At 53.2% G+C, this 24,323-nt stretch overlaps 1 protein-coding gene across 2 annotated transcripts in view; it reads left to right on the top strand.

The window, feature by feature from the left end:
- The window catches only part of HSPA12A (heat shock protein family A (Hsp70) member 12A), a 64,680-nt gene that overhangs the window by 28,104 nt on the left and 12,253 nt on the right, over positions 1-24,323 (top strand). For both annotated transcript variants that reach the window (XM_034663333.1, XM_034663334.1), the window contains 6 exons: positions 3,113-3,198; positions 4,615-4,742; positions 7,375-7,561; positions 9,646-9,750; positions 14,675-14,791; positions 22,860-23,031. In XM_034663333.1, the coding sequence (XP_034519224.1) occupies positions 3,113-3,198; positions 4,615-4,742; positions 7,375-7,561; positions 9,646-9,750; positions 14,675-14,791; positions 22,860-23,031 (795 nt within the window). The remainder of the gene's footprint in view (positions 1-3,112; positions 3,199-4,614; positions 4,743-7,374; positions 7,562-9,645; positions 9,751-14,674; positions 14,792-22,859; positions 23,032-24,323) is intronic.

Genomic DNA, 24,323 nt, shown 5'->3' with positions numbered 1-24,323 from the left:
AATAGAACAAAGTTTTCAGTCCTGGCTCTGCGTATTCCTGTGCGGAATTGGTACACCTTAACTGGTGAGTTGCCTTCGATTTGGGATATGTAGACTCTAGATGTGGGCATACGCGATAGGCCTGCATCTATGAAAATGTTACACCTCCAAGCCTCTATGCAAATCAGTTTTAAATCATCACATGGTACAGCTGCATTTTCACTTCTGACGGAGAAGGTCCATGAGGGTCCATTGCCTCTAGGCCTGGTTGAGTGATCAGCAAGGGGTTGGGTGGGGGGGGTACAGTGAGGAGCAAGAAAATCCTTGGTTCTTGTCCTCACGTATCCTGGAGTCCTCTGGGGGCCCAAGGCATGTGTTCAACGTGTGGCCCAACACATGCTCTTTTGCAAGTCAGTGGGACGTGCTCTGGGAAGAGCTGAGTGATGGGATAATTAGAACCAAGCAGACAGCGGGGTGGATGGTTTGTCTGCGGATAATAGCTTGTTTGCTAATTGCCAACACCAGATTTACTGGGCAATTAGACATTTGGTGTCTTCCAAGACCTTCTGTGAGAGTGTGGACACATGGCCGCGGGCCTCACAGGTAGCAGGTGGAGAGAAGGTGGCTCCCACTGCTGGATGGCATCTTTCTGCAGGCTGCCCAAGGGGCCGTGGGCAGGGCAGAGTTCTCGCCGACAGGCGGGAAGGACCATCTGGCTGGACTCCCTAGCAGAGAGGCTGGATTCCCCCTGCTCTATGGAAGGGGGTGCCCTTGGCTGGGAGATTAGCAAAGAGGATGGACTTCAGCAGGCTGGGCTAGGAGCCGGGCTTACATCGCTGTTCTCTTTTCAAGAACACAAAGTCATGAGTGCTCCTGGGAATCAGAAATTGCTTTCCCTCTAAGACGAGCAAGTTGAGTTTTTTTTAATGAAAAATTTTTTATTGTGATAAAGTATGCATAACATAAAATTTGCCCTTTTAATTATTTTTGAGTGTACAAATCAGGGGCATTAATTGCATTCAGTGTTGTGCAACCACTGTCACTACTATTTTCAGCACTTGCCCTCACTCTGAATAGAAATGCAGCACTCCCCATTCCTTCCTCCTCCCTCCCAGCCCCTGGTAACCTCTTATCTGCTTTCTGTCTCTGTGAACTTGCCTGTTCTAGATATTTCATGTACGTGGAATTACAGAATACTTGTTCTGTCGTGTCCAGCTTATTTTGCTTGGTATAATGTTTTCTAGGTTCCTCCATGTGATAGCGTGCATAAGAACGTATTTCCTTTTTACAGCTGAGTAATATTCCCTCATATGGATATGCCACATTTTGTTTACTCATCTGTTGATGGAGACTTGGCTTGTGTCCACTTTTCGGTTATTATGAATAATATCACAGTGAATGTGTACTTATAAGTGTCTGTTTGAATCCCTGTTTTCCGTTCTTTTGGGTAGACGCCTAGGTGTGGAATTGCTGGGTCATATGGTAATTCTATATTTGACTTTTTGAGGAAGCACTAAACTGTTTTCCATAGCAGCTGTACCATTTTGCACTCCCACTGGCTATCTACAAAGGTTCTAGTGTCTCCATATTCTTGACAACGTTTGTTCGTTCTTTCTTTATAGCCGCCATCTTACCAGGTGTGAAGCCATATCTCAGTGTGGTTTTGATTTGCATTTCTCTTGTAACTAATGATATTAAACATCTTTCCACGTGCTTATTGGCCATTTGAGTGTCTTCCTTGGAGAAAAGTCTGGTGAAGTCCTTTGCCCAGCAGGTTGGTTTCAGGCCACTGTACGTACTCGCCTCTCCACGTTTTCTCCCAGGGGTGGAACAGGAGGAGGGAGACCAGATGCCTGCAGAGAGTGGAGGTGGCTGTGCAGATTTGAAGGCTCGCATTCACCCTTTCGTGATTCATTTCATTCCCTCGGCCCATTTGGCACCCACGGTAATGATGCTATTTGAGCTCTCACCGAGCAGGAAAAAACAAAACCCAGTAAGTGTGTGGGATTCACCAAAGCGATGTGGTAGGAGAGGCAGATGGAGCCGCTGCCGTACTGCCCTAGAAGCGGACAGGCTTTTCGCAGACACCTCACACCTTCTGGGTTGCCTTGACCACCAGTGTGTTTTAGCAAATCACCCGTTTCTCCCTACCAGGCAGGAGGCTGCGTATTAGATGGAGCAGTATTTGCAGGGCACCCCTGCTCGCGCCGGGGATCTGTGGGTGCCTAGGGTCTCTTGCCGTCGGTGCTCTGCTGCGGTGCTGGCCCTGCCAGTCCTGGGCGGCGGGCAGAGAGACCAGTGTGGAGCTTCCAGCGGGGACGGTGTGACTTTTCCTTGGGTGCTCATTCCTGGGGGAGGGCCACTGGGCGCTGGCAAGGTGTCAGGACGAATGGCCACAGCTGCAGAGTTGCGAGACTAGCAGGGCAAGCAACACAATGATGCTTGGGCGGCTTTGCTGTTGGCTCTTCTCTGGTTTGACCTCATGTCTGTTGTGGGGCCCCAGGTGCAGGGTCCGGGGATGCTGATCTGACTGACTTTCTGCCGCGGTTTTCCTTACTGGATGTCAAAAGCCGTCAGGATCACTGAAGAGAGCGGAGTTCCCCACATTGTGATGCAGGTTCCTGCCTCAGGAAGGGGGGAGGTGATGTGTCCACGAAGCAAGGACGTTCTTTCTGGAAGCTGCGTTCTTGTCCTTTATTCCTGTAATAGGGCTCGTTGATCTGCGGGGTAGGGTGAGAAACCTGAATACTCCTCCCAAAAAATGCACACAGACATTCGCTCAGGCGGCTGCAGGTTCCTCTGGCCCCTCGTGGTGCCCGGTGAGGATCCAGCTCTTTAGTGAGCACAAGCCTGGAGGTGAGACCAGGTGGGGATCGGGCAGCGTCTGTGCGAAGTGGGAGTTGGGTGAGACCTAGTGAGAGGCCTGGTGGTCACCGGGAGAGAAAGAACGTTTCATTTGGTCGTTCTCACTACCAGACACAAGCGAGTGCCAGAACAGACAGGCCGTGTGTGTGGTGGGGTTCAGGCTTCCCGGGCGCAACAGTGCCCGCCCGTAGCAGGAAGCCCCTTGGCTCATTCCTGCCCCAGGTCAGCCCACACTGCTTCTAAGCAGGGCCTTTGTCTTTCTTTTCAGAGACAGCCCCCACGTCTGCATATTCCTCTCCAGCCCGGAGTCTGGGGGACACAGGAATAACGCCGCTGTCCCCTTCCCATATCGTGGTAAGAAAAGCATCTACGTGCAGGGGTGTGTGCTGATGATCTTTGCTTTCTGATCTGCTCTCACCAGCCAGGCTGCTGGGCAGCCCCTCACCTCCATGGGTGGGGAGGTCATGGTCCTGGGACGGACCACCCTGAGCCTGAAAAGGCTGTCTGTGGTGTGGCTGGTGCTTCTGGAACTGTTGGCCTGGGTGCCTCGCAGGCTGGGTGGCAACATCCCTCTAGAGATTGAGGGCCCAGAGATGGGGAGGCATCCTTTTGGAAGGGAGCAGCCCCCTCTGGCCAGGGCATCAGTGAAATGCAGCGGCTTTTCCACTGCAGTTAACTGCCTGGTCCGCAAGCCTGTGGCTGGGCTGGCTTCTGAATCAGCCGGCCCGGGAGAGAAGACCTGGATGGGGAAGGGGCTGCAGACTGGGCATTTGCTCCCACCCTACCTCTCCCTGAAAAGATGGAGTTTTGTGGGGCAGCTGTTCAAAGGACTTACATGTAGCCAACCAGAGAAGAGTCCCCCGGGGAGGGGTGGCTTTGCAGGAGCCACCACTGGGTAGGACCACCAGCTGGTCCTGGTTTTCCTGGAACTGTCTGGGTTTCACCGCACTCAGTGTCCTAGGCCTCCCTCAGTCCTGGGAGACTGGGAGGCTGGCCTCCTATGGCCCAGTCCTCCCACTGCGGGTTTCCAGACGGCACCCTGAGGGGTCCCCATAAGAGCTTCAGGGTCACCTTGGGGTGTGTGGGTGGGGGGCTGTGTGAGGAGAGGCCAGATGGGTGGGGCTCTCACCCCCTGCTCTAAGCAGTACACTTCAAGCCCAAAGCTTAGTGGTTTATAACATGAAGTTCTGTGGCTATAAAAAAAAGTCTACACTGCTTTAAAAAAAAAAAAAGGCTTGGAAACCTGGAATGGCCTGCCCCACTTACTTGATGTTGCCAGGATTGCATGGCCAGGGTCCCTGGCATGCAAAGCCCTCCTCCCACACACAGCACGCCTGAGCAGATGGAGTGGTCGCTTGGGACGTGGCAAGGCCACAGCTGGCAAAGCATTCTGGGCAGTGTCTGCATAGGAATTCGGGGAGGGCAGTGAAGGAAAGATTGTGTCACTCAAGGAACCCCTGGTCTCCCAGACTGGATGGACTTTCCATGATGAGTCGTGTTCATAAGCAATTGATAAAGGGGGTGGTGGGCAGGCTGTGGGCAGGCGCCTTCACCCTGGCAGCCTGGGCCTCCACTCAGGGGGCACCTCCATTTCTCCTCGAGCCACTTGGGTGGGGGGCTGAGGCTGGCCTGCCCTCTCCGTAAGGCTCACGGTGTGCCACACACACTTAAGCCAGAATTCTGTCTGTGGAGGTGCACAACTGGGCAGGGTGGAAGGCCAGGCTCGGCCACCCTGACCCACCCCTCATACCTTACTCTGAACATCCGCAGAACGATGCTGACCCGAACGTCTCAGAGCAGCAGACGTTTCTGGTGGTGGTGGCCATTGACTTTGGAACCACGTCCAGTGGCTATGCCTACAGTTTCACCAAGGAGCCAGAATGTATCCACGTGATGAGGTGAGTGTTGTGGGTGGGGAGGGCCGTGTGCAGGCGCCAGTCAATGTCCCTGTGGAGACTTGGAGGAGGGCCCTGGGGGAGGGCTGGGGGATTCGTTTAAGAAGCAGGTGAAGGGCATTTAGTAGGCGGGTTCTGGATTCTGGCCCAGCTCAGCCCAACCCCCCTGTGACCCTTTTGGGTAAACCACTCTCAGCTCTGGGCTCCAGGTTCCTGGTCTGTAAAAGCATTGGTTTAATTCTGACTCAGTGGGTCTGGGGAAGGGCCTGGACCGATGTTGGAAACCTGGCCCGGGTTATTCCAGCATGCAGCCCAGGGAAGAGGTGCTTACTTGTAGGGTATTTGTGATGGAGGAGGTCCAGGCGTCAGCTTGGCCACGTACCGTGTGACCTTATGCAATTGCTGGACCTTCTAAACCTCAGTTTCCTCATCTGTGAAATGGAGGTAATGACAGTGTCTGTCTCACAGTGGGTGTGCATATGAAATGAGACTTCCTATCAAGCTTAGTACAGAGTAAAATGTAAGCAGGGAAGGTGCTAGTCCTTAAATGATAGGAACCAGAAAGCAGAGTTGGGTGAATTTCAGCCAGGTAAACCTAAAGGGTCACCCTGAAGTTGCCCAGAGTCTTTTGGGACACACTCTGTGCTGAGGACACTGCTCCCCTCTTCTGCCTTGCCCCGCCATGCACGCAGCAACCTATAACAGCCTCTCATCCTCCCTATCCACGCGTGATGGACTATCTGCGAGGACGCTGTTCTATCCTGGCACCCACGCGGGCTCCTCCAGTCTGATGCATGGCTCTCCTGCAGAGTCTGGCAGCCAAGGAGTTTATCACTCTGATTTTCCAAATCCAAGGATGGCTCTGAAGCTATGTTGTGATCGGCTTTGCGGCTCCTTTAGCTAGCCATTGTGGAATTTAATTATGGCTCCCAGAGTAAGATCTTATGCATTTTTGTAGTGTGCTGCTTAAAACGTAAGTCATAATAAAAGTGACCCCCGACTCCAGTCTTGGTTTGGATGTCCTAAGAGGCTCCAGAGACCCGTGGGTGTCATATCTTCAGGAAATAATGAAAAGCGAGTCCTAGTGGAGAACCCCAATGACAGCATAGCCTCTTGTCCAGTCGCCGCCAGGATTCTGCCTCTGGGTCACTAGACACCTGCCATGAGGTCTGCTCTGCCGTCCCCAGAGAGGGAAACCTGGAAGGGAGAAGAGCGTGCTATAAAAAGCTAGAATCAGTGTTTATCAGCTTCTACATAGTTGTTTTAAGAAATGTTATTTCGAAGGGATAGTCTTGCAGCACAACTTGAAAAAAAAGAAAAAGAAGAGCAGAAATAACATTGCAATGACTTGGGAGGAATCCACACAGTGTCAGCAGCGTTCGGGCCTCTGGAGACATCATCTCCGTTCTTGTAGACATTTTGGAGGGAGGCCCTACCTGAATTTTATTTCAATCAGAACATGTTAACCTTGATACAGCCTGAAAAAATTATGGTTGAGAAAGCTCAATTTTTTTTGTATATTAATAGGAATGAAGGAATAAAGATTGGAAGGGGAAAAGCTCAGGAGGTTCATTGCCTAGTGAAAATGTCAGTTGTTCATGGTAACAGAAAGTCCATTTGTGAGCGGTCACGCGTGCTTCCTGCCCCCACACCGTGGCCATTTGGCTCGGTTCTCCCTCGGGACGGCTTGTCCTCCTCCACCCCTCTCCTCTACCCTTGCTTGAGCCCCCTTGCCTCTGCTCCCAGACGAGGCCTGAGCCTCCTCCTCAGCCTCCCTGCTTCCTGTCTCGTTCAGTGTGATCCGGTCAACCACAGCTCTGGTCTTCCGTGCCCCTGCCCTCCAACCCTTAGTGGCTCCCTGTTACTCACTGATTAATTCACTCCCTCTCCAGGGTTCTCTTCAGCCTGGTTCCGGACACTTTCCCAATCTCATTACTCACGCTTCCCATTTACACACTCCTTCTCCACCCCACCTGATCACTTAGCATCCCCGCACATGCCCCGTGTTCTCCCACCTCTGAGCAGCCTGCAGTGCCCTTCCCTCCTTCAAGATCCTGACAGCTGTCTGTCAGTCCTTCGAGTCTCACCTGAGCCCTGCATTCCTCCCCTTGCCCCACCATCTGGCCCCTCTGCCTTCTCTGACTCCTAGGGCATTTCCTGGGTCCCTCGTTCCCACGCGATAAGGCAGGTGTTCATGTATTTGTTTATACCCTATGTTGTTTTAGAGAGGACGCAAGCCAGCTATACATTTGTTTTGAGGGCTTCCAAATTAAAAAAACAGACCCCCCCCCACAAAAGGCCGAACCCCCTAGATTGCAAGTTATTTGAAGGGAGAGACTAAAGGTTTCGTGTCTGTGTTGCCAGCACCCGGCACACAGTAGGTGCTCAGTAAACGCTGAGTGGACAGGTGAAGCTGCCCTTGTTCCTGAGTGAGAACCTGGTGCTTGTCCCTTTCCATGACTGAAGTCATGTCTCTGATCACCACTCAACCAGTGGAACCAGAGCGCGTCTGCCTCGACCCCTGTGAGCACCCACATCTGTAAGAATCATGCGCACAGTAGGTGCTCAGGTCAGTGCCGCCTGAACTGGGATTATGAAGGAAGGTCCCATAACCTCTGCCTTTCCTTGGTGTCAGGCGATGGGAAGGGGGCGACCCCGGGGTGTCCAACCAGAAGACTCCGACCACCATCTTGTTGACCCCGGAGAGGAAGTTCCACAGCTTCGGGTACGCCGCCCGGGACTTCTACCATGACCTGGATCCCAGCGAGGCCAAGCAGTGGCTGTACCTGGAGAGGTTCAAGATGAGACTGCATACCACTGGCGTAAGCGAGCCTCCTGCCGGCCCCGAGTCCTCCGCGCTGGGGAGCCAAGCTTCCTCCAGCCCCGAGGTCTTCCCAACCCAGGGAACCCTCAGGTTTCTCCTGAGCAGAAAGTAACATCCATTTACCTTGATTTTAGAAACGACCTGGTGCACATGACGCTTTTGCAGAACACATAGCACTTTCTGACATACACGTGGGCAGAGAGATATTCAGAATGTTTAACGACGTGTGTGCCTTGGCAAATGACCGGTCAGAGTGGACCGTGGCTGGAGCCCAGGCCAAGGCACTGGGGGCTCCCTGCCATGCCCGAGATGCCTCTGCAGTTGCTGGGTTGTTCGGAGATCCAGGCATTCTGAAGTCAGGCCTTGGGGATCAGGGGCATTTGGGGGGACCCCGGGCAGGGGCGATTAGCTACCAAGTTTAGAAGGAAACCTTCTGTGGGGGGACGCGGGTAGCTCAGGAAATCAGGTGCCCCATTGACTGGGGGCTCCACTCCCAAAGCAGCCCTGCTCCTGGCACGCCAGCTCTCTGTAAGCTGTCAACATCAGTGAGGCCCCTCTCTCAAGCTTCATGGAAAAGTTTGGATCATAGTATGGGATGTTTTTCAATGTGAGCCTTGCAGCCCACAAATTTTCCTTAATTCTTGGTACTTAGAGATTGAGGACGGCGATGGTGTTTAAAACCACAGACCCTGGGACCTGACGGCCTAGATTTAAATCCTGCCTCTGACACCTGCAAGATCCTTAATCCAAGTGACTTAACCTTGTGTGAAATAGAGACACTGACGGGGCCTTCTTCATGGGGATGTTGTAAGGATTAAAGGAATCAAAATACATAAAGCTCTTAGAGCCGTGCTGGTACCAAGGAAGTTCTAGTCAGTTGCTAGCCCCTGTTATTACTGCTTTCGTGTTTCTGCTGTTACGTGCTTGCAGATGGCAAAACACATGTTAACGGAAACCCAGCGGCCAGCACCCTGCCTCCAAGGCTCTGTGCGCATCGCTATGGCTGTCTCTCTGTGAAGCAGACAGGCTCCTGCTAGAAATGCATCCTTCCCGTTTCCCCTAATGGGAGTCACCTCCGAGCAGCAGTCTCGTGCGGGTGGAACACAGGGATTTCTTCCATTCTGAGCCCTGGGAGTTGCCTCCCCAAATCTGGGGTGTCTTTGTTGAGCACCAGGGGTGGGGTGGCTGGTTGGGAAGAGGGAGCTTGTGCCCATGGGTCAGGACAGCTGACAGGCTCCACAAGGCTGGTTTGGTAGCTTCGTGCCCCTTCATGCTCTCAAGACAAAGCCTCGTTATCCAGCCTGGATCAATCCAGAGGCTGATCCCCCCGCCCCTGGGAGTAGTGAGCCTCTGGGTTTGGGCTGACTTGGGGGCTTCTTCCTGATGTTCGCTCCCACTCTCTGCCCATCGCCGCCCTGTGAGCGCTTTTCTGGTCATTATTGAATGACCCCAGTCCAGCCAGCGTATCACAGAGCATCCTCCACCCAAAGACCGGACTGCTTTAGCTTCTGGCGGAGGAAGGGAGGCGGTGATGCTGTGCTCCCAAGAGGATTAAGCACGAGCCTTAAAATAGGAGCTCTTCTATTTTGGCGACTTGGTTGGCAGCTCATCGGGGAATGAAAGCTTCCTGTCTGTTCGGCATCATGCAAGTCAGCGAGTTGGTGTGATGCTTTAGGCCTCTGCCGGGGGGGCCTCCCAAGGGTGACCATGTGTGTCCGAGTGTGGAAATAGGGTGTCTGTGGCATCAGCAGTGGAGCATGCTGCCTGTCTCTCCTCCTGGGCTCTGTCGCCTCCCGGAAACCTTTGCCCCGTGAGGATCCAGGAGAGAGAGAATTAGAAGGAGGGAGGGAGAAGTGAGAGGTAGGGGTGAAGGGAACAGCCAGGGCCCCCGACACAGTAAGGGGACAATGCTGCCAGGGCCCTCAGTGGGGGATAGTGCGGGACCCACTATCCCAGTCTACTAAATATCAGGAAACAGAAATAGGGCTCACTGGCTTCCCCAGATCTCCAAGTAGCTGTTCCTGAAGCCACAAGGCCTGTCTCTCCTTCCTCGTCTTACTGTTCCTTCCTCTCCCCCACCAGGATCTGACCATGGATACAGACCTCACGGCAGCCAACGGCAAGAAAGTCAAAGCCCTTGAAATCTTCGCGTATGCCCTGCAGTACTTCAAGGAGCAGGCACTGAAGGTAGGACACGTGCCAGGGCCCTGTGGCAGGGGAGGCGCACCTGCCAGCCAGGGGAGCAGGCACGGCCTCGAGGGAGGAAGCATGGGACTTACATTCAGAAAGCAGGATGCACCCTCATGCCCTGCTGGCGGGAATGGGAAGTGGGGCAGAAACTGTGGAAGCATCTGGCAGTTGCTCGAAGGTGAAACACAGAGCTACCATGTGACCCAGCGATCCAGCTCCTCAGTATATAACCAAGAGAAATGAAAACGCATGTTTGCATGAACACCTGTCTATGAGTGTTTACAGCAGCGGTATTTGTAATAACTACAAAAGGGAAACAACATGAACGTCCTTCAGTGGATGGATGGGTCACTAGTGGGTCTGTCCCTACAAGGGGATCTTAGTCAACCATAGAAAGGAATGAATCACAGACGCCCGTGACCACATGGAGAAACCGTGAAAACGTTACGCTGAGCGAAAGAAGCCAGCCGATCCGTATGATTCCATTTCTTTTTTTTTTTTTTTTAAAGATTTTATTTATTTATTTGACAGAGATAGAGACAGCTAGCGAGAGAGGGAACACAAGCAGGGGGAGTGGGAGAGGAAGAAGCAGGCTCATAGTAGAGGAGCCTGATGTGGGGCTCGATCCCGTAACGTCAGGATCACGCCCTGAGCCGAAGGCAGACGCTTAACCGCTGTGCCACCCAGGCGCCCCCGTATGATTCCATTTCTAAGAAATGTCCAGAGCAGACGAATCTCCAGGGACAGGAGGCAGACTGGCAGGTGCCGGGGGCTGGGGGAGGGGACAGGAGTGACTGCTAATATGAATGGGGTTTCTCTTTGGGGTGATGGATTAGAGAGTGTGATGGTTGCACAACCTTGTGAATATACTAAAACCCACTGAATTGTACACTTGGAAAAGGAGAATGTTATGGTATGTGAATTATATCTCAGTAAAGGAGAAAGACAGGCAGAAGACACGTGTGGCCTCTGTGGGGTCTCAGGCAAGGTGCTTAATTTCTCCGACACCCACGTTCCTAACCGGAAGAGTGGGGCAGATCACGTACCTCGTGGGTTGTTTGATATTAAACTAGACATGAGGCATCTCCCTCGGGACAGGGCACAGTAAACTCTTGGCAAATGGTTGCTGCCGTCCTCCCTGTCCCCCCAGACCCCAGGGGAGAAGCTGGTGCCCACGTAAGCCCCTTGGATGACAATTGCAAAGTTTGTGCGGCGAGGCCCTGGATGGGGAAGAATTGGCTAATTTCTAAGTGGATACAGCTGTCCACTCTGTGTCTCTGCCCGTGGTCATGGTGACGAGTGGGATACGTAAAGAGCCTTGTGTACTGAGCCTTATCGGAAAAGAATTGGGAACTTCAGAAGCATTTGGTATTATGTGATCACTAGAAGAAATTTAGCGAACTCTAGAAATAGAATTCTAGAAATAGGGCCTGAGGGAAACAAAGACGTGAGAACATAATACTGTTTTCCTCCATTCAAGTACCTCCTCCTTCTTCTTCTCCTCCTTTTCCTCCTCCTTCTCCTTCTCTTTCTCCTTTTGGAGTACTTTTTGTGTGCCAAACACAGAACATATATATCAGTTCTGGCAGCGTCAAAATAAACAGAGTGTAAAGGAGCATGTAGTCAATGGATCGGTGTTGTGAGGGGGTCACTGTGGGTGTTTGGTATTTGGTGAAGGCAGAGGATCCGCCCAATGGACAGCAGCATGGAAGGCTCCCTGGAGGAGATGCATCGGGACTTCTCACTGGCAGCAGCTAGAAGGGTGGGTATTTTGAGCTGGTGGAATGGCACAAGAAGAACGCAGGGCAAAGAAAACAGAGCAGGTGGCAAGGCAGCGGGATCGAGTGGGAACAGGGAGCTCGGGTCAAGTCGTGCAAAACCTTGAATGCCAAGCTAAGGAACTTCTTGGGTCATGGGGAGCCATCCAAGGATGGCTAATCTAATACAGGAATGCCATGGCCACAGAGATAGCATTCGAGGGAGGGAGACCACAGCGTCCTCAGGGCCTGCAGGGTGGAGGAAAGCCCTATGGAAACAGCAGACTCAGATCCTGAAGCCGATGTGTCTGAGGGCTCTGAGACTCGGAGAGTGGGGGTCATTTGGGAAGCGTGAAACCAGGAAGAAAGAGGGGGCCAGGGTGGAGGGAGGAAGTAGATTCTGGGAAATAATTCTTCCACCAGAAGAGATGGAGAGGGGAGAGGACAGAAGGAAGGAGTAGCAGGGAGATGGAGGTAGTGAGGGAGACCACCATGGTTCCAGGCGGCAGCAAAGCGGACCAGGAGGTGCTCAGAGATGTGGACCTCTGTCAGCCCGAAGAGAAGGGAACGCAGGGGATGGGCTCAGTGCCCGGTAGCCCAGACACCCAATGAAGACACAAGCTTTTGGAGTCTGCCTGGAGTGCCTGTGGCCACCTGGAGAAAGGTGAAGGAGCAGAGGGAGGCCGATGACTCTGGGTGGGGGGGGGCTTTGGATTAGGAAGAGGAGGCATGGGGATTTGGGGAAAATGTAGGACCCGAGAAAGTCCATGACATTGGATTGTGTTTCAGGTTGGTCAAGGGGAAAAGAGCATTTCAGGTTGGCCAAGGGGAAAAGAGCGAACAGCCCATCTCCGAAGGGAAGGGGAGAGAAGGAGGGAGGCCGAGGTCCAGCAAGGGTGCAGGAGGGTGTGTGGTTTCAAACATGTCAGCTTAGCCGAAAGCTTCAGGAGCCTGCTCGCACCTTCTCCCAGCAGGAAACATGCTGTAAAGAAATTCCCCAGAGAAAAGCTATTTGAGGAGATTGACAAGCACCAGGTCCTCCACGAGAGGACTGGCTGGTATTTGAAGGACAGGTGGACTCAGAGGAGGGGACTCTTGGCACATTGGACCAGGATAAGCAAAATAGAGAATCTAGGAAGCAGCATATCTTAGGAATCACAGGCATGAAGCAGGGCCATCGTTCATGAGGGAAAGCGAGGACAGCGCCTGACATAAGGAGATGTTTAACTAACAGCAGGCTCCTTTCCCTTCTAAGCCGTACTCCATCCACTGGCGAACAAACAGCTTACTTAAACAACCTTCCCTATGGCCAGGGAAGCCCCTCATTCACCTTTTGAGCCTTTTCCTGTTTAAAGAGTTTAAAAATAGGGGCGCCTGGGTGGCACATAGGTTAAGCGTCTGCCTTCGGCTCAGGGCGTGATCCCGGCGTTATGGGATCGAGTCCCACATCAGGCTCCTCCGCTATGAGCCTGCTTCTTCCTCTCCCATTCCCCCTACTTGTGTTCCCTCTCTCGCTGGCTCTCTCTATCTCTGTCAAATAAATAAATTAAATCTAAAAAAATAAAAAAATTAAAAAAAATAAAGAGTTTAAAAATAGCCTGGACGGTACTCAGCGGCATGCAGAGAACCCTTCCCAGCACATGTCGCCCCTCACCTGCCTTTAAAGCCCAATGCAGACCTGCAAGGAAATAAAACACGATAAAAAAGCAAAACCAAACCTGCTGCTTCACATGGGCCTCGTGCAGAGATGTTTTTAAAAACATGTTTTTTAAAAAGGTTTACTAAACGTACTTAACACTGCTGAGCTGTGTGCTTTAAAAAAAAAAGGTTCAAGTGGTGGATTTTATGGGTTATTGTCACAATTAAAAATGAAAAAAAATTTTTTAAGGGCAAAAAAAAAAATTTACTGACTGATCGCAGAGGAAGTTAATTCCGTGACGCGGTGGCTCAGTCCCAAGGTACCTACTGAAACAAGAGAGGACATGAGATAGCTATCAGAAGAAACAAATCGCCAGCATGTTAATCTTCTGAAACCTGTCCCCACAACCGGGTCTCACGCATGCGCGTTGGTGCACGTTTATGTTTGATTTCAGATTTGTCTGGTGAATGCGGCAAGCGGAGGGGAAGGGTGGGAAGGAACAAGCTTTATCAGAGGTCTTCTCTGGGCGAGCCTCTCCCCATGTGCTCTCAATCTCCCCAGAAACACAGAACATTAGTTTTATTCTCCCCATTTTACAGATGGGAATATTGAGTCCAAGAACTCTTCTAGAGACCTATTTTGTCTGCATGGACTCGGTGTGAACCTCTGGAGCTTCTGCCCATCCCCTTTATCCGCGTGGTTCCCGCTGATGTGGTTTAACCTTGACCAAAAGCTAAGGGCAGCGTGGTTCTTGCTTAGGTCATGTCGTTCATACCCTTCCTGTCCTGCTACAAGAACCTCCCTGAGGTGCTGGCCTTGCGATAAGGCAGAGGACAGTGACCACTCTGACAACCGCTGCCACCAGGTGTTAAGCAGTACTGTGGGCCAGGCCCTGTTCCAGATATGAAACCACACGTAACAATTTAGTTAAGACCTTAGCCTTTAGAGTTACGATATACCTGGGTCTGGGTCCAAATTTTGGCTCTGTCACTTTCCAGCTGTGCAGTCGTCAAAAGGTACTGCACACGTCTAGGACTCAGGTGTCCCCATCTGTAGAAAAGCTGACCGTTATCCCTTCCTAGTGGGATCCGGGAACTAATGGATATGAGGTATGCAAAGTTCTGAACGAGGTTGACACAGAGGAAGCTCCCAGTAAATGTAGCTCTCAGAAAATGGTCACTCCTCCCAATAACAGTGTGAGTTAGGTCTTATTATCCCCATGGTGCAGATGAGGAAACTGAGGCCTGGGAGGCTGTCACTTGCCCTGTCACATGACTCAGAAGTGGCCAAAGGGCTCTGACCTGCCTGCCTCCTGCCTGCAGTCATGTTCAGTGAGTGAAAGGAGCAGAGCTCCCTGCTTGCGGAATATTCGGGAAGCGGACCCTTGCTCCCTGACACTGGTAAGTTCAGGAAGCTGTAGAGTAGATGCCCCAAAAGTTCATGGCCGGGAAGCCTGGAATTCTCCATGAAGCTGTAGGAGGACCAGCTGTGTCTCCTTGACCTGCTGCATTTCCCTTGGCTTTAGGAGCTGAGTGACCAGGCGGGGTCGGAGTTCGAGAACTCTGATGTCAGATGGGTCATCACGGTGCCTGCCATTTGGAAACAGCCCGCCAAGCAGTTCATGAGACAAGCTGCCTATCAGGTGAGTGTGGGGGTGGGGTGGGTGTGGGCTCAGGATGCTCACGGTGGTGACTGTCACCCCACTCTGGTGTCGCCAGCACTCACAGGCCTCCCTGGGAGGCAGTAAGAGATTTCCCACAGGCCAGAGGACATGGAGCCTTTGTCCTGGGGGAGGAACGGGGGTCAGGTCCACAAGGGTTGGGCTGGGCTCAATTTTCTTTCTGGCATTGTACCTTCTATACCGTAGATTCCCCAGGGCTAGGATTTCAAACTGGGGTACAGAGACATTTCTCCACGGGTGAGTGGAACCTCAAGGAAAACACTTGGGCCGTAAGAATGTTTGAAGAAGAATGGAATAGAGAGAAAGCCGATGGCCATGCACCAAGCACATCAGCTTGGGATAGAGGTTGAAATCTGCACGTACGCAGCTGGGACATAAGGGAAATAGGATGGTCTTCTGCACGTTTCACCTTGTGAGCGACACGGGAGCATACACGGTCAGGGGGTGGTGAGGCTGCCAGACCTGAGTAGTGTCAGACACCTGGATGAGGCCAGTGGCATGGCTGAGGAGCCTGCCAGTCAGCATGGCACCATGGATAGAACATTCTAGTGCCAATGGCCAGCCCGTCCCTCCTGGGCGCCATGGGCCCTCATGGCTGCCAAGCCTCACGTTGTCCGCAGGCCACGTGCGCCATGACAGGGCTTCCACGAGGGTCTGACTTCATGGCAAGAATGGCTGGCCGTGCTGACGTGCCATTCTGACCCCCAGGTCGGAGCTGGCTCCCGCTGTACTTAATCCCCTGGGTTAATGAAAGCCCATCGTGGTGCCTGGGCCCACTCTGTGCATGAGAGTCAGTTTTCAGAGCCTTCAACCTGAGCTGGGCTGGGCAAAGTCACCAACGTAGTAGATGTTCCCTTGCCCCCTGCCACACCTCCCAGGGGACAGCCACCCGTCCCGGGGGACTTGTCTCTGATGTTGAGTTTACAGCCATAGGTATGAACCTTTCCTTTCAAAACACCCACCGGAGCAACCCTGAGCAACGAATGGAGCAAAATGGCCATGGGTTCCTTGGTGTCATGAATTATACTCAGAGCTTAGAGCTTTACTCCAGGTGACAGGTAGAATTCTGGGGAGAGCAATGTCCCTTCCCCCCCACTCTCCCCACTTCCCCTTCTTCCCCCTACCGCAGGCTCTCCTCTGCTCTCCCCTTCAGTGTGAGAATCTGGCTCAGTCTCCGTATCTGCCCAAAATAGATTTGTTTTTATAGGGATGAAAGAAGAGGTGGAAGTTCTAGAAAGAGTCAACTTCTTTAAAAAGGAAGAAACCCATATGCAGTTTTGCTGTGCACAGAAGCCCTAGGCACCCTGGAGCTTGTCCGCAGTGTCAGCCTTCAGTGTCCAAAGACGGGATGCGGGGACACGGCTCTCTGCGAAGACACAGGCAGTGTTCTGAGTTTGCACAGGAAGGAGACTCAGGATGCATGGCTTTGACTCTCGTTTTCCCACAGGAAAACTGCAGCAACACACATGTGACCCGGAAAAGGGTCAGTTCTTATTTTTAGCCTGAAACAGAGGTGCCGGGACTGGGAGATTTGTCAGGGCTGTTGGAGCCTTGGGCCGGCTCTTCCAAGGACTGCCTCTTGGAGCAGTGGGGTCTGGCGGGGAGGCCCCTCAGCCTTTGGGCGAGGAGGAAACTGAGCAGATGGGGATGCGGTGCCCTTTAGGGTTCTGCAGAATCAAAGTGGCACCCAAGAGGGTAGATGATAGGTCAGCAGCTCCTTAGCAGGACCAGCGTTCATGGACATGTGGACTTTTTTCTCTGAAACCCAGAGATGCTCTGAAGACTGGCCCGTCCTTTGGATGCTGGGTAACTTCTGATGTGTGCGGCCTTTGTGCAGCTTAATTTCTGGCTCTTTGTAATTCTGATTTGATACTTACATCCGGTTTAGTCACTGAATGCTTTCAAGATGGCAGGGGCCATTCAGTCATTCTTTGTTTACTCATTCATTTATTCACTAAACAAACCCATACTGGGGGACTTCTGTGTGCTGGGACACGGTAGGTGCTGGATTCATATTCTGCGTAACCAAGATGAGGCCCGTTCTCAGGCTCCTCATAGCTGAATGGTTCATTGAAGCCTTTTGTACTTCAGGGAAAGGGGCTGAGGGAGTTATAGGGGCCCAGCTGCTTTGCTGACCTGTCTGTGGTATCTTTTAGCTTGTCTTCTGGAAGCTAAAAGACAAAATGGAAATGAAGCATGGCCAAAATTAGCATCTCTCCAATTCTCTCTCCTTATCCTCCATTAATTATATAGAATAATAAAAATGTGTACCTCTGATTGTTAATTTTATGTGTAAACTTGCCTGGGCCAAGGGGTACTGAGGTATTTGGTCAAACATCACTCAGGGTGTTGCTGTGAGGGTACTTTTGAATGAGATTAACATTTAAATTGACTGACTAAATAAAGCAGATTGCCATTCCTAAGGTGGGTGGGCCTCATCCAATCAGTTGAAGGCCTGACTGGAACAAAAGGCTGAAACTCCCTAGAATAAGAGGGAATTCCTCCTGGCTGCCTGCCTTCAAACTTTTTCCCCTCCCTTTGGACTCAAACTGAAACATTAGGGGCGCCTGGGTGGCACAGCGGTTAAAGCGTCTGCCTTCGGCTCAGGGCGTGATCCCGGCGTTATGGGATCGAGCCCCACGTCAGGCTCCTCCGCTATGAGCCTGCTTCTTCCTCTCCCACTCCCTCTGCTCGTGTTCCCTCTCTCACTGGCTGTCTCTATCTCTCTCGAATAAATAAATAAAATCTTTAAAAAAAAAACCAAAACTGAAACATTAGCTCTTCCTGGGTCTCAAGGCTGCCGGCAAGGGACCTATACCATAAGCTTTCATCGCTCCCCAGCGTGGTGACTGTAGGTCTTGGAACTTGTCAGTCTCTATGGTGGTGTGAGCCAATTCTTTACAAGAAATCTCTATGTTTACATATGTCCTACTGGTTCTGTTTCTCTGGAGAATGCTAACACAGAACCTGGCAAAAACCATAGTTCTTGGGTAGTTCTTGGGTCAGCCAGCTTCTGAGATCTCAGGATGCCCACCATCCCTTCCACCCAGTGTGCTGCCGTCAGCCTGGCTTCAGGCGGAGGAGCTAGAAGGAGGAGATAGGGTGGTACTCCTTCAGGGCAGCTGGGAAATCGGTCACATCTGCCCTGTTTGCATGCAGGAAATGGAGTCCCTCCTTCAGGCCCGTTGGCGGCCCCATGAGCCCAAGTTCATGGCACAGGCAGATGGGGGCTGAGCTTTACTCCTCCCCTGGCCTGGTGCAGAGCACGATGAGGCTCTAGGCAGCCTCTCATGGAAGAAGTAGGCCTGGGGTAGATGGTTCTAGGGCCTCCACTCAGAAGTCTGGGATTCCATGCTGCGGTTGGCGGGGGCCGTGGAGCACTTTACGGTTACAGTTTTATCTGTGAGACTCCAAAAACTCCTCTTGTGTCAAATGCTTTGTTGAAAAAGTGGGTTGAGTCTCTATGTTTTATAATTCAGGACCCCGTTAGACCCTCTCAGAGCATTTGCTGGACAGACGGTAGCAGGAAGAACAGCTGATCCCCCTTCTGAGGCCTTCAGGGAAGACCTAGAATGGGAGACAGTTCCACTGAGTCCTGAGGGAGAGTCCTCATGGATAGGAAATAGTCCCGTTGATTTCTAGAGGCATTTTGCTGAAAATGTGTAACCCTCGTGGGTTTGGAAACCTGCCGAATAAAAGACCTTCCCTTATGGAGGAAGATCTCACCTAAAGGGAGTAACACTTCGCACTGCAGTGAAAAATAATCACGTCGGGGGAACAAACAACAGCCAAGCCGCTGATGTCCAGAACCGGGGCAGCCGTCGCCCCGCCGTCTGGCAGTCTGGCCATCTTCCACAGCTGTGCACGCGGTCGCTGGCCGGCTGCCCTGGCGGACACGGGGCTGAGGGGCAGACGAGTCGGTACAAATGCCCACATCCTCGGCCTCCCTCGAGTGCGGGTTTCTCAACGCTCCTCCCCAGTGGGGCTCATGACCAGGCGGCAGCGCTCTCCAAAGGGCTACGGCGGTGCTCCTGCTGCCCCGGATTCGCGGAGGACTCAAATGGGCTCGTGCGTTCTCCGTGCAGACACTTTCTGTTTGTAGCCTCCCCAGGTCATGTCAGCGGAAGGCTCTCATTCTGTGTTTCGGAGACAAGGGCCAGGAAATCGCAGAATGCAGGCTGGCTGGAGAGATGGTGGGTTCATTCACCCAGCAGCTACCCCCGAGCACCTGCTGTGTGCCGCCCTTGGAAAGTGTAGCGTCTTGCAAGAGAGGCTCGGCGTGCCTGCACGATCTATCGATCTATCGTTCGAGACAGAGTAGGCTAAGTGCTTGGCCGCCCGGGGCGCCGGGGAGGGAGAGCTTACATGGAACAGCAGCTGCGAGGTACCAGCTTCAGAGACAGAATTAGCCAAAGCCGCGTGTGCTCCCCTGCTCTGGCGGGCCCAGGCCTGATCCCGGGTGTCCTGACAGCTGCCAGGCTGCGGGCTTCTGCCGAGAAGGACTGCAAGTGTTCATGCAGGAAGAAAGCCTACCCTTCCAGGCACTGGGGCCTCCCGCCCAGAGATAAAGACACCTGAGTTTTGGAGCGACTGGCAGATTGTTTTGCATTTCCTCTTTTTCTTGGAGTCCACAGGCAGCCCTGGGACCCCTCCTGGGGAGAGGGAACCTGGCAGAGCCAGCTGCCTCCTCTTTCCTCAACCCTTCAGCTCTCCGCTGCGGCCCCCATGGCAGTTGCTGTTGGGACATGGCCCCTCACTCTGTGGGGAGCAGGACGGGGGCTGGTGTGAGCAAAGGAGTGTGGTTACCTTGTCCTGGCCTCTCACTGATCTTAACCCCCCGCCCCCGCTGCTGGTTTGAGGTCCTCCCCACCTGCATCCTCTCCTGGGTACCATGGGGAGCCCTCTGTGGAAATGGGTCAAGGCTTTTGCTGGGGGGCTGAGGCCAACCCAGCTGGGGAGGGACAGATGAAAGGCCTCCCCCAAGAGGTGTAGCCATGCTGTTTGGGGCAGTTTGGGGCAGCCTGTGTGTCTTCCATATCTTCAGGATGTGGGAGCCTCCCGGGGGAACCTGGACTGTGTAAGTCACATACCTCAAGTCATATAACTGTTCTCAGTGCTCTTCGCTTCTCTGGACTTCTTTTTTTTTTTTTTTTTTTTTTTAAGATTTTATTTATTTATTTGACAGAGATAGAGACAGCGAGAGAGGGAACACAAGCAGGGGGAGTGGGAGAGGAAGAAGCAGGCTCATAGGGGAGGAGCCTGATGTGGGGCTTGATCCCATAACGCCGGGATCACGCCCTGAGCCCAAGGCAGACGCTTAACCGCTGTGCCACCCAGGCGCCCCCGCTTCTCTGGACTTCTTGATTTGGTTTTCTGTATAAATATTTCGCATCTATTTTTTTTTTTTTTAAGATTTGAGAGCGAGAGTGAGGGGAGGAGGAGGAGCAGAGGGAGGTGGAAAGAGAGAATCTTTAGCAGACTCCCTGCTGAGCACGGAGCCAGTCGTGGGGCTCAATCTCAGGACCCTGAGATCACGACCTGAGCTGAAACCGAGAGTCAGACACTCGACTGAGCCAGCCCGGCGCCTGGATACTTCACATCTACCTCAGAGTGGCTGCTCACAGTCTCGGGGAAGGTGTGGAGAGGGAGGAAGGCATTTATTTTTTCTTCTTTTCCCCTCCCGTCCTCCACTGCTGGGTCCAGGCCCACCGGTGCTCTTTGCGGCCACGTCGGGGGAGACTGCCTGGCGGGCGGACATCCTAGTGGGACACGGGGCTGTAGTGAGCCTTTCCTCCTTCCCACCAGCACGGGGGCGCGGCCCTGGCGCTCTGCTCTCCTCACCCCTCCTCCCAGGCTGTTTTCCCTTCTGAACTTTGGAGGACCGTCTTAAACATTTCGGCCTGGTGGTTTCTTTGCAGCTAGTTTTTCCTTCTTCCTCACACCACTTTCTGGAAAGCTGGACCTACTAACTTCTATTCTAGGAGGCCCCTGACTTTACAAACCCACAAAGGTGGAAAAGTCAGTCTTCGGGAGTGGTCCTTTAGACGGGAGCTTCTCTTGGTTTTATTTTGGATTTCTTCTGGGATCCTGGGCCTTAAGGTTCAGAAGTTGCAACTTTCCTGGTGACACAGGTCTGTAAGCCTTGTTCCCTGTCATTGGGTGCTGCAGCCTTCAGCTGTCTTGGCGTTGAGGATGTCTCACGTGACCCTGCGGGAGGCTGGGGGAGGGGGACTTTTAGTCCCTCGGGTCGGGAGTAGTGGGAAATCTTAGGTGTCTGGGTCAGTGGCCTGTTGATGGGCACGCAGGCCTTCTTCCACACAGGGACCAAACCGATGGGCGTAGACGCTGTCCTGTGTTCGGCTAACAGCTGAGGGCACAAAGCAAAAAGGAGGCAGTTTTTCTGTGGATGGTGTAGGTTTTGTAAAGTCGGTCTTCCGGAAGAGGTTCTTGTGAGGCATCTGGTATCGGCAGGGGGAAGATTTAAGTCACCTGCCTGCCCGTGGTTTCTCATTAAGACACAGTTAACTGGTTCATGTGGGGCACGGTTATGACGGAGAATTGACTACATGCGATTAGAGGTGGTGCACCGCCCAGTGCTGTCCTGGAGCAACTGGGTAAAGAGATCGTACCTTGAAACCAGGGAAGGAAGAGCATTAGAGACACCCTGAGAGTTTTGTCCAAGCGAAAGGCCTGGGTGCCACCATGACACCTGGAGTCACTGAGAGCAGGAGAACCAAGAACCAATTAAAGAGCTGGTCTGCGAGGCTCAAGACTGGATCTGGGCTTGCTCGGCCACATACAGATTGGATACACGTGAGCCGAAGACCGTCCGGGTTTCAGCACTGAGAGTCCAAGGTCACCCTACCTCTCTGAGCTTTGGTTTCTTTCTGCATAAAGTGAAGTCGTTGGACAAAAGGCCAAGAAGGGCCTTTGCATTTCTAATATTCTAACCTGAACCCCCTCCCTTCCTTGTCCAATAATTGAACCTTCTAAGACCCTTCCATCTGTGACTCTAGGCTGGCTCCTCCTGGGGAGAGGTCACTGTGCATCTGTGACATTAGGCAGACCGTTCACCCCGATCTACAAGATGAGTCCACTAAACCTTACAGGCCTGGCGTAGAACTAGTGAGACCTCCAAAGTGGGTGTGGCACGAGGGCAGCACCCGAAGTTCCCTAGGGAGTAGCAGCGCCAAAGGGCACACAGCGAGTCTCTGTCTCATCATGCTGGCGACCAGGAAGCCTTTGGGGCTTGAATGGCTTCAATGAGCAAGCAAGGCCCCGCACTTCAGTTCAAGGCCACAGGAGGTGGGCAGGGACCTGGTAGAGGCCACGCCAGGCTCATGTCTCCGAGTGCTCTCCAAAGGGTGGTCCCGGAGCCTCCTGGCCGGCTCCTGTAAGGGGCTGTGACTGGAACAAAACAGATGTCACAGAGCAGAAGCATGTCTGCTATTAAAGGGATAAGGTCTTTGAATAAAATAACTGTCAGCTGCTTTTGACCCATATTCTAGAAAGTGTGAGACTGTGGGATTCCAGGAGGGCTTTCTCCAGAGCCCCGGAGCCCTCCTTCGTGTGCTAGGGGCACGTCAGATTCCCAGCCAGCCAAATCTTACGCTTGCGTAGCTGAGGTCCAGCGATGGCCCATTTGTTTCCGGGCCAGCAAAGACTGGGGTCTGCCCTTAGACCATTTGGCCCATTGTAACCAGAAACAGATCACCCGCCTTCCATCCCCTGACAGTTTTCAGAGTTTGGGGGCATTTCCCCCTTCATGCTGCTCAGTTCTGGGCCGAGCAAGTCCCAAATGAAAGAAGCCCCCAGGCCCAGAGAGCCCTGCATTTCCCCAAAGGCACCATACATTTTCTTCGGCCCCTCCACAGTGTTTGGGGACCCACCCTGGGGCCCAGCACCCCGTCACCCCCGAGTGTAAGCCCTGCAGGGGTCTGTGGACGGCAGAGCATGAGTGTCCGTTCCTGGAGGGCGTCAGCACCGGATGTGCGAGTGTCCTCAGAGCGGTCCTGCCTCTGTCTTCCAGGCAGGCCTGGCCTCCCCCGAGAACTCCGAGCAGCTCATCATCGCCCTGGAGCCCGAGGCGGCCTCCATCTACTGCCGGAAGCTGCGGCTGCACCAAATGATCGAGCTGAGCAGCAAGGCCGCGGTCAACGGGTACAGCTCCAGTGACACAGTGGGAGCCGGGTTTGCACAGGGTACCTCCTGCTCTCTCTCTCCCCTCCCTGCTTGCTCCCCTCCCGCCCCTGCATGGTTCTGGGCACTGATTACTGAAAGGCCCTGAGCACTAATGAAGAATCAAGATGCTCCCAGAGAGGTCGGCTACACGTAAGCACCTCTGTCCTCGGCCCCCCGACCTGGCCTCCCGAGGGCCCCCCGGAAACTCCGCAGTAGTTACCTGGGGTCATCACCTGCCCACCCGTGTGCCTTGGGCGGGGGGAGGGTGCTTCTCTCCAAGCACCTGCAGGTGGCCTGAGCATAGCTCGTGGCCTTACATTTTACTAGGCTCTTAATTTTTCTCATTTATTCACTGATCCTAATCTAATCCCACTTGCCTGTTATTAATTCCTTCATTAAGACTGTTGATTTACTGCTGACTCACTCATTGGGGCCACTTCGTGTGTGGCAAGCTCATTATGTGTCTTAGCCGTGAACCTGGCAGAGTTTAAAATACAGATGAGTGGGGCCGAGTCTTCCTGACCCGGCTGATGCTCATTTAGCCATGGGACGGCGCACGGCCTAGGGGGAGCCAGGATGGGCATTAAGGAACATTTCCTCTTTAATATTTACCTCTGTGCAGGTTGGTCACAGTCTTGGTCCTCAGATCTGTTTTCCCTTCTATCCGGGGTTCTGTGAGTCTGTCCAGGGCCACGCAGTTTGCAGACGCCCTAGGTCAGGGTCAGAGACACCAACGTGAGCGAGCACAGGCCCTAATTGGAGTGCTGTGGGTGCTTCCCAGAGGAGGGCCTCCATCCCCACACCCACCCCATCCTGGAAGACCCAGACCCAGGACGAGGAGGAGAGGGAGAGCGTTAGCGAGAACTGCCATCCCCTGGTCCCCGACAGCCTGGGTCCAAGTTTTCCTTGGTCCCCACACCCGAGGCTTGTGTCTGCACTGCCCACAGCATGGGGGCCTGGCTTTGCCTTCGCGGGCCGTGCATTCCTGTGCACACATCCCTGCCCCTGCATCCTCTTCTCCAGAATTCTCCTCTTCCTTTTCCCCCGGTCACGCTGCCCCAGAGGCCGCCTCTCTGCGTTTTCAACCCGAGATGGAGCGGTGGGTGAGCCTCAGCCATAAGTCAGGGCGAAGAGTCCGCTGGGCCCCAGGCAGCCGGCCAGGCTGGGGCCTGAGTGCCAGCACCTCACGCCTGACTCACCCGGGCGAGTGGAAGCCGCGGCCCTTCCACGGAGGGCTTGATGTGCCTTTTTTGGGGTACTGCTTGGCCTCCACCAAAGCATGTGAGGCTAGCCTTACTGGTAACTAAATCAA

Source organism: Ailuropoda melanoleuca, chromosome 6, assembly GCF_002007445.2.
Source record: "Ailuropoda melanoleuca isolate Jingjing chromosome 6, ASM200744v2, whole genome shotgun sequence".
Lineage (NCBI taxonomy): Eukaryota > Metazoa > Chordata > Mammalia > Carnivora > Ursidae > Ailuropoda > Ailuropoda melanoleuca.
Note: the sequence above shows the minus strand (reverse complement) of the source record. Positions and strands in the feature narration are given on the sequence as shown.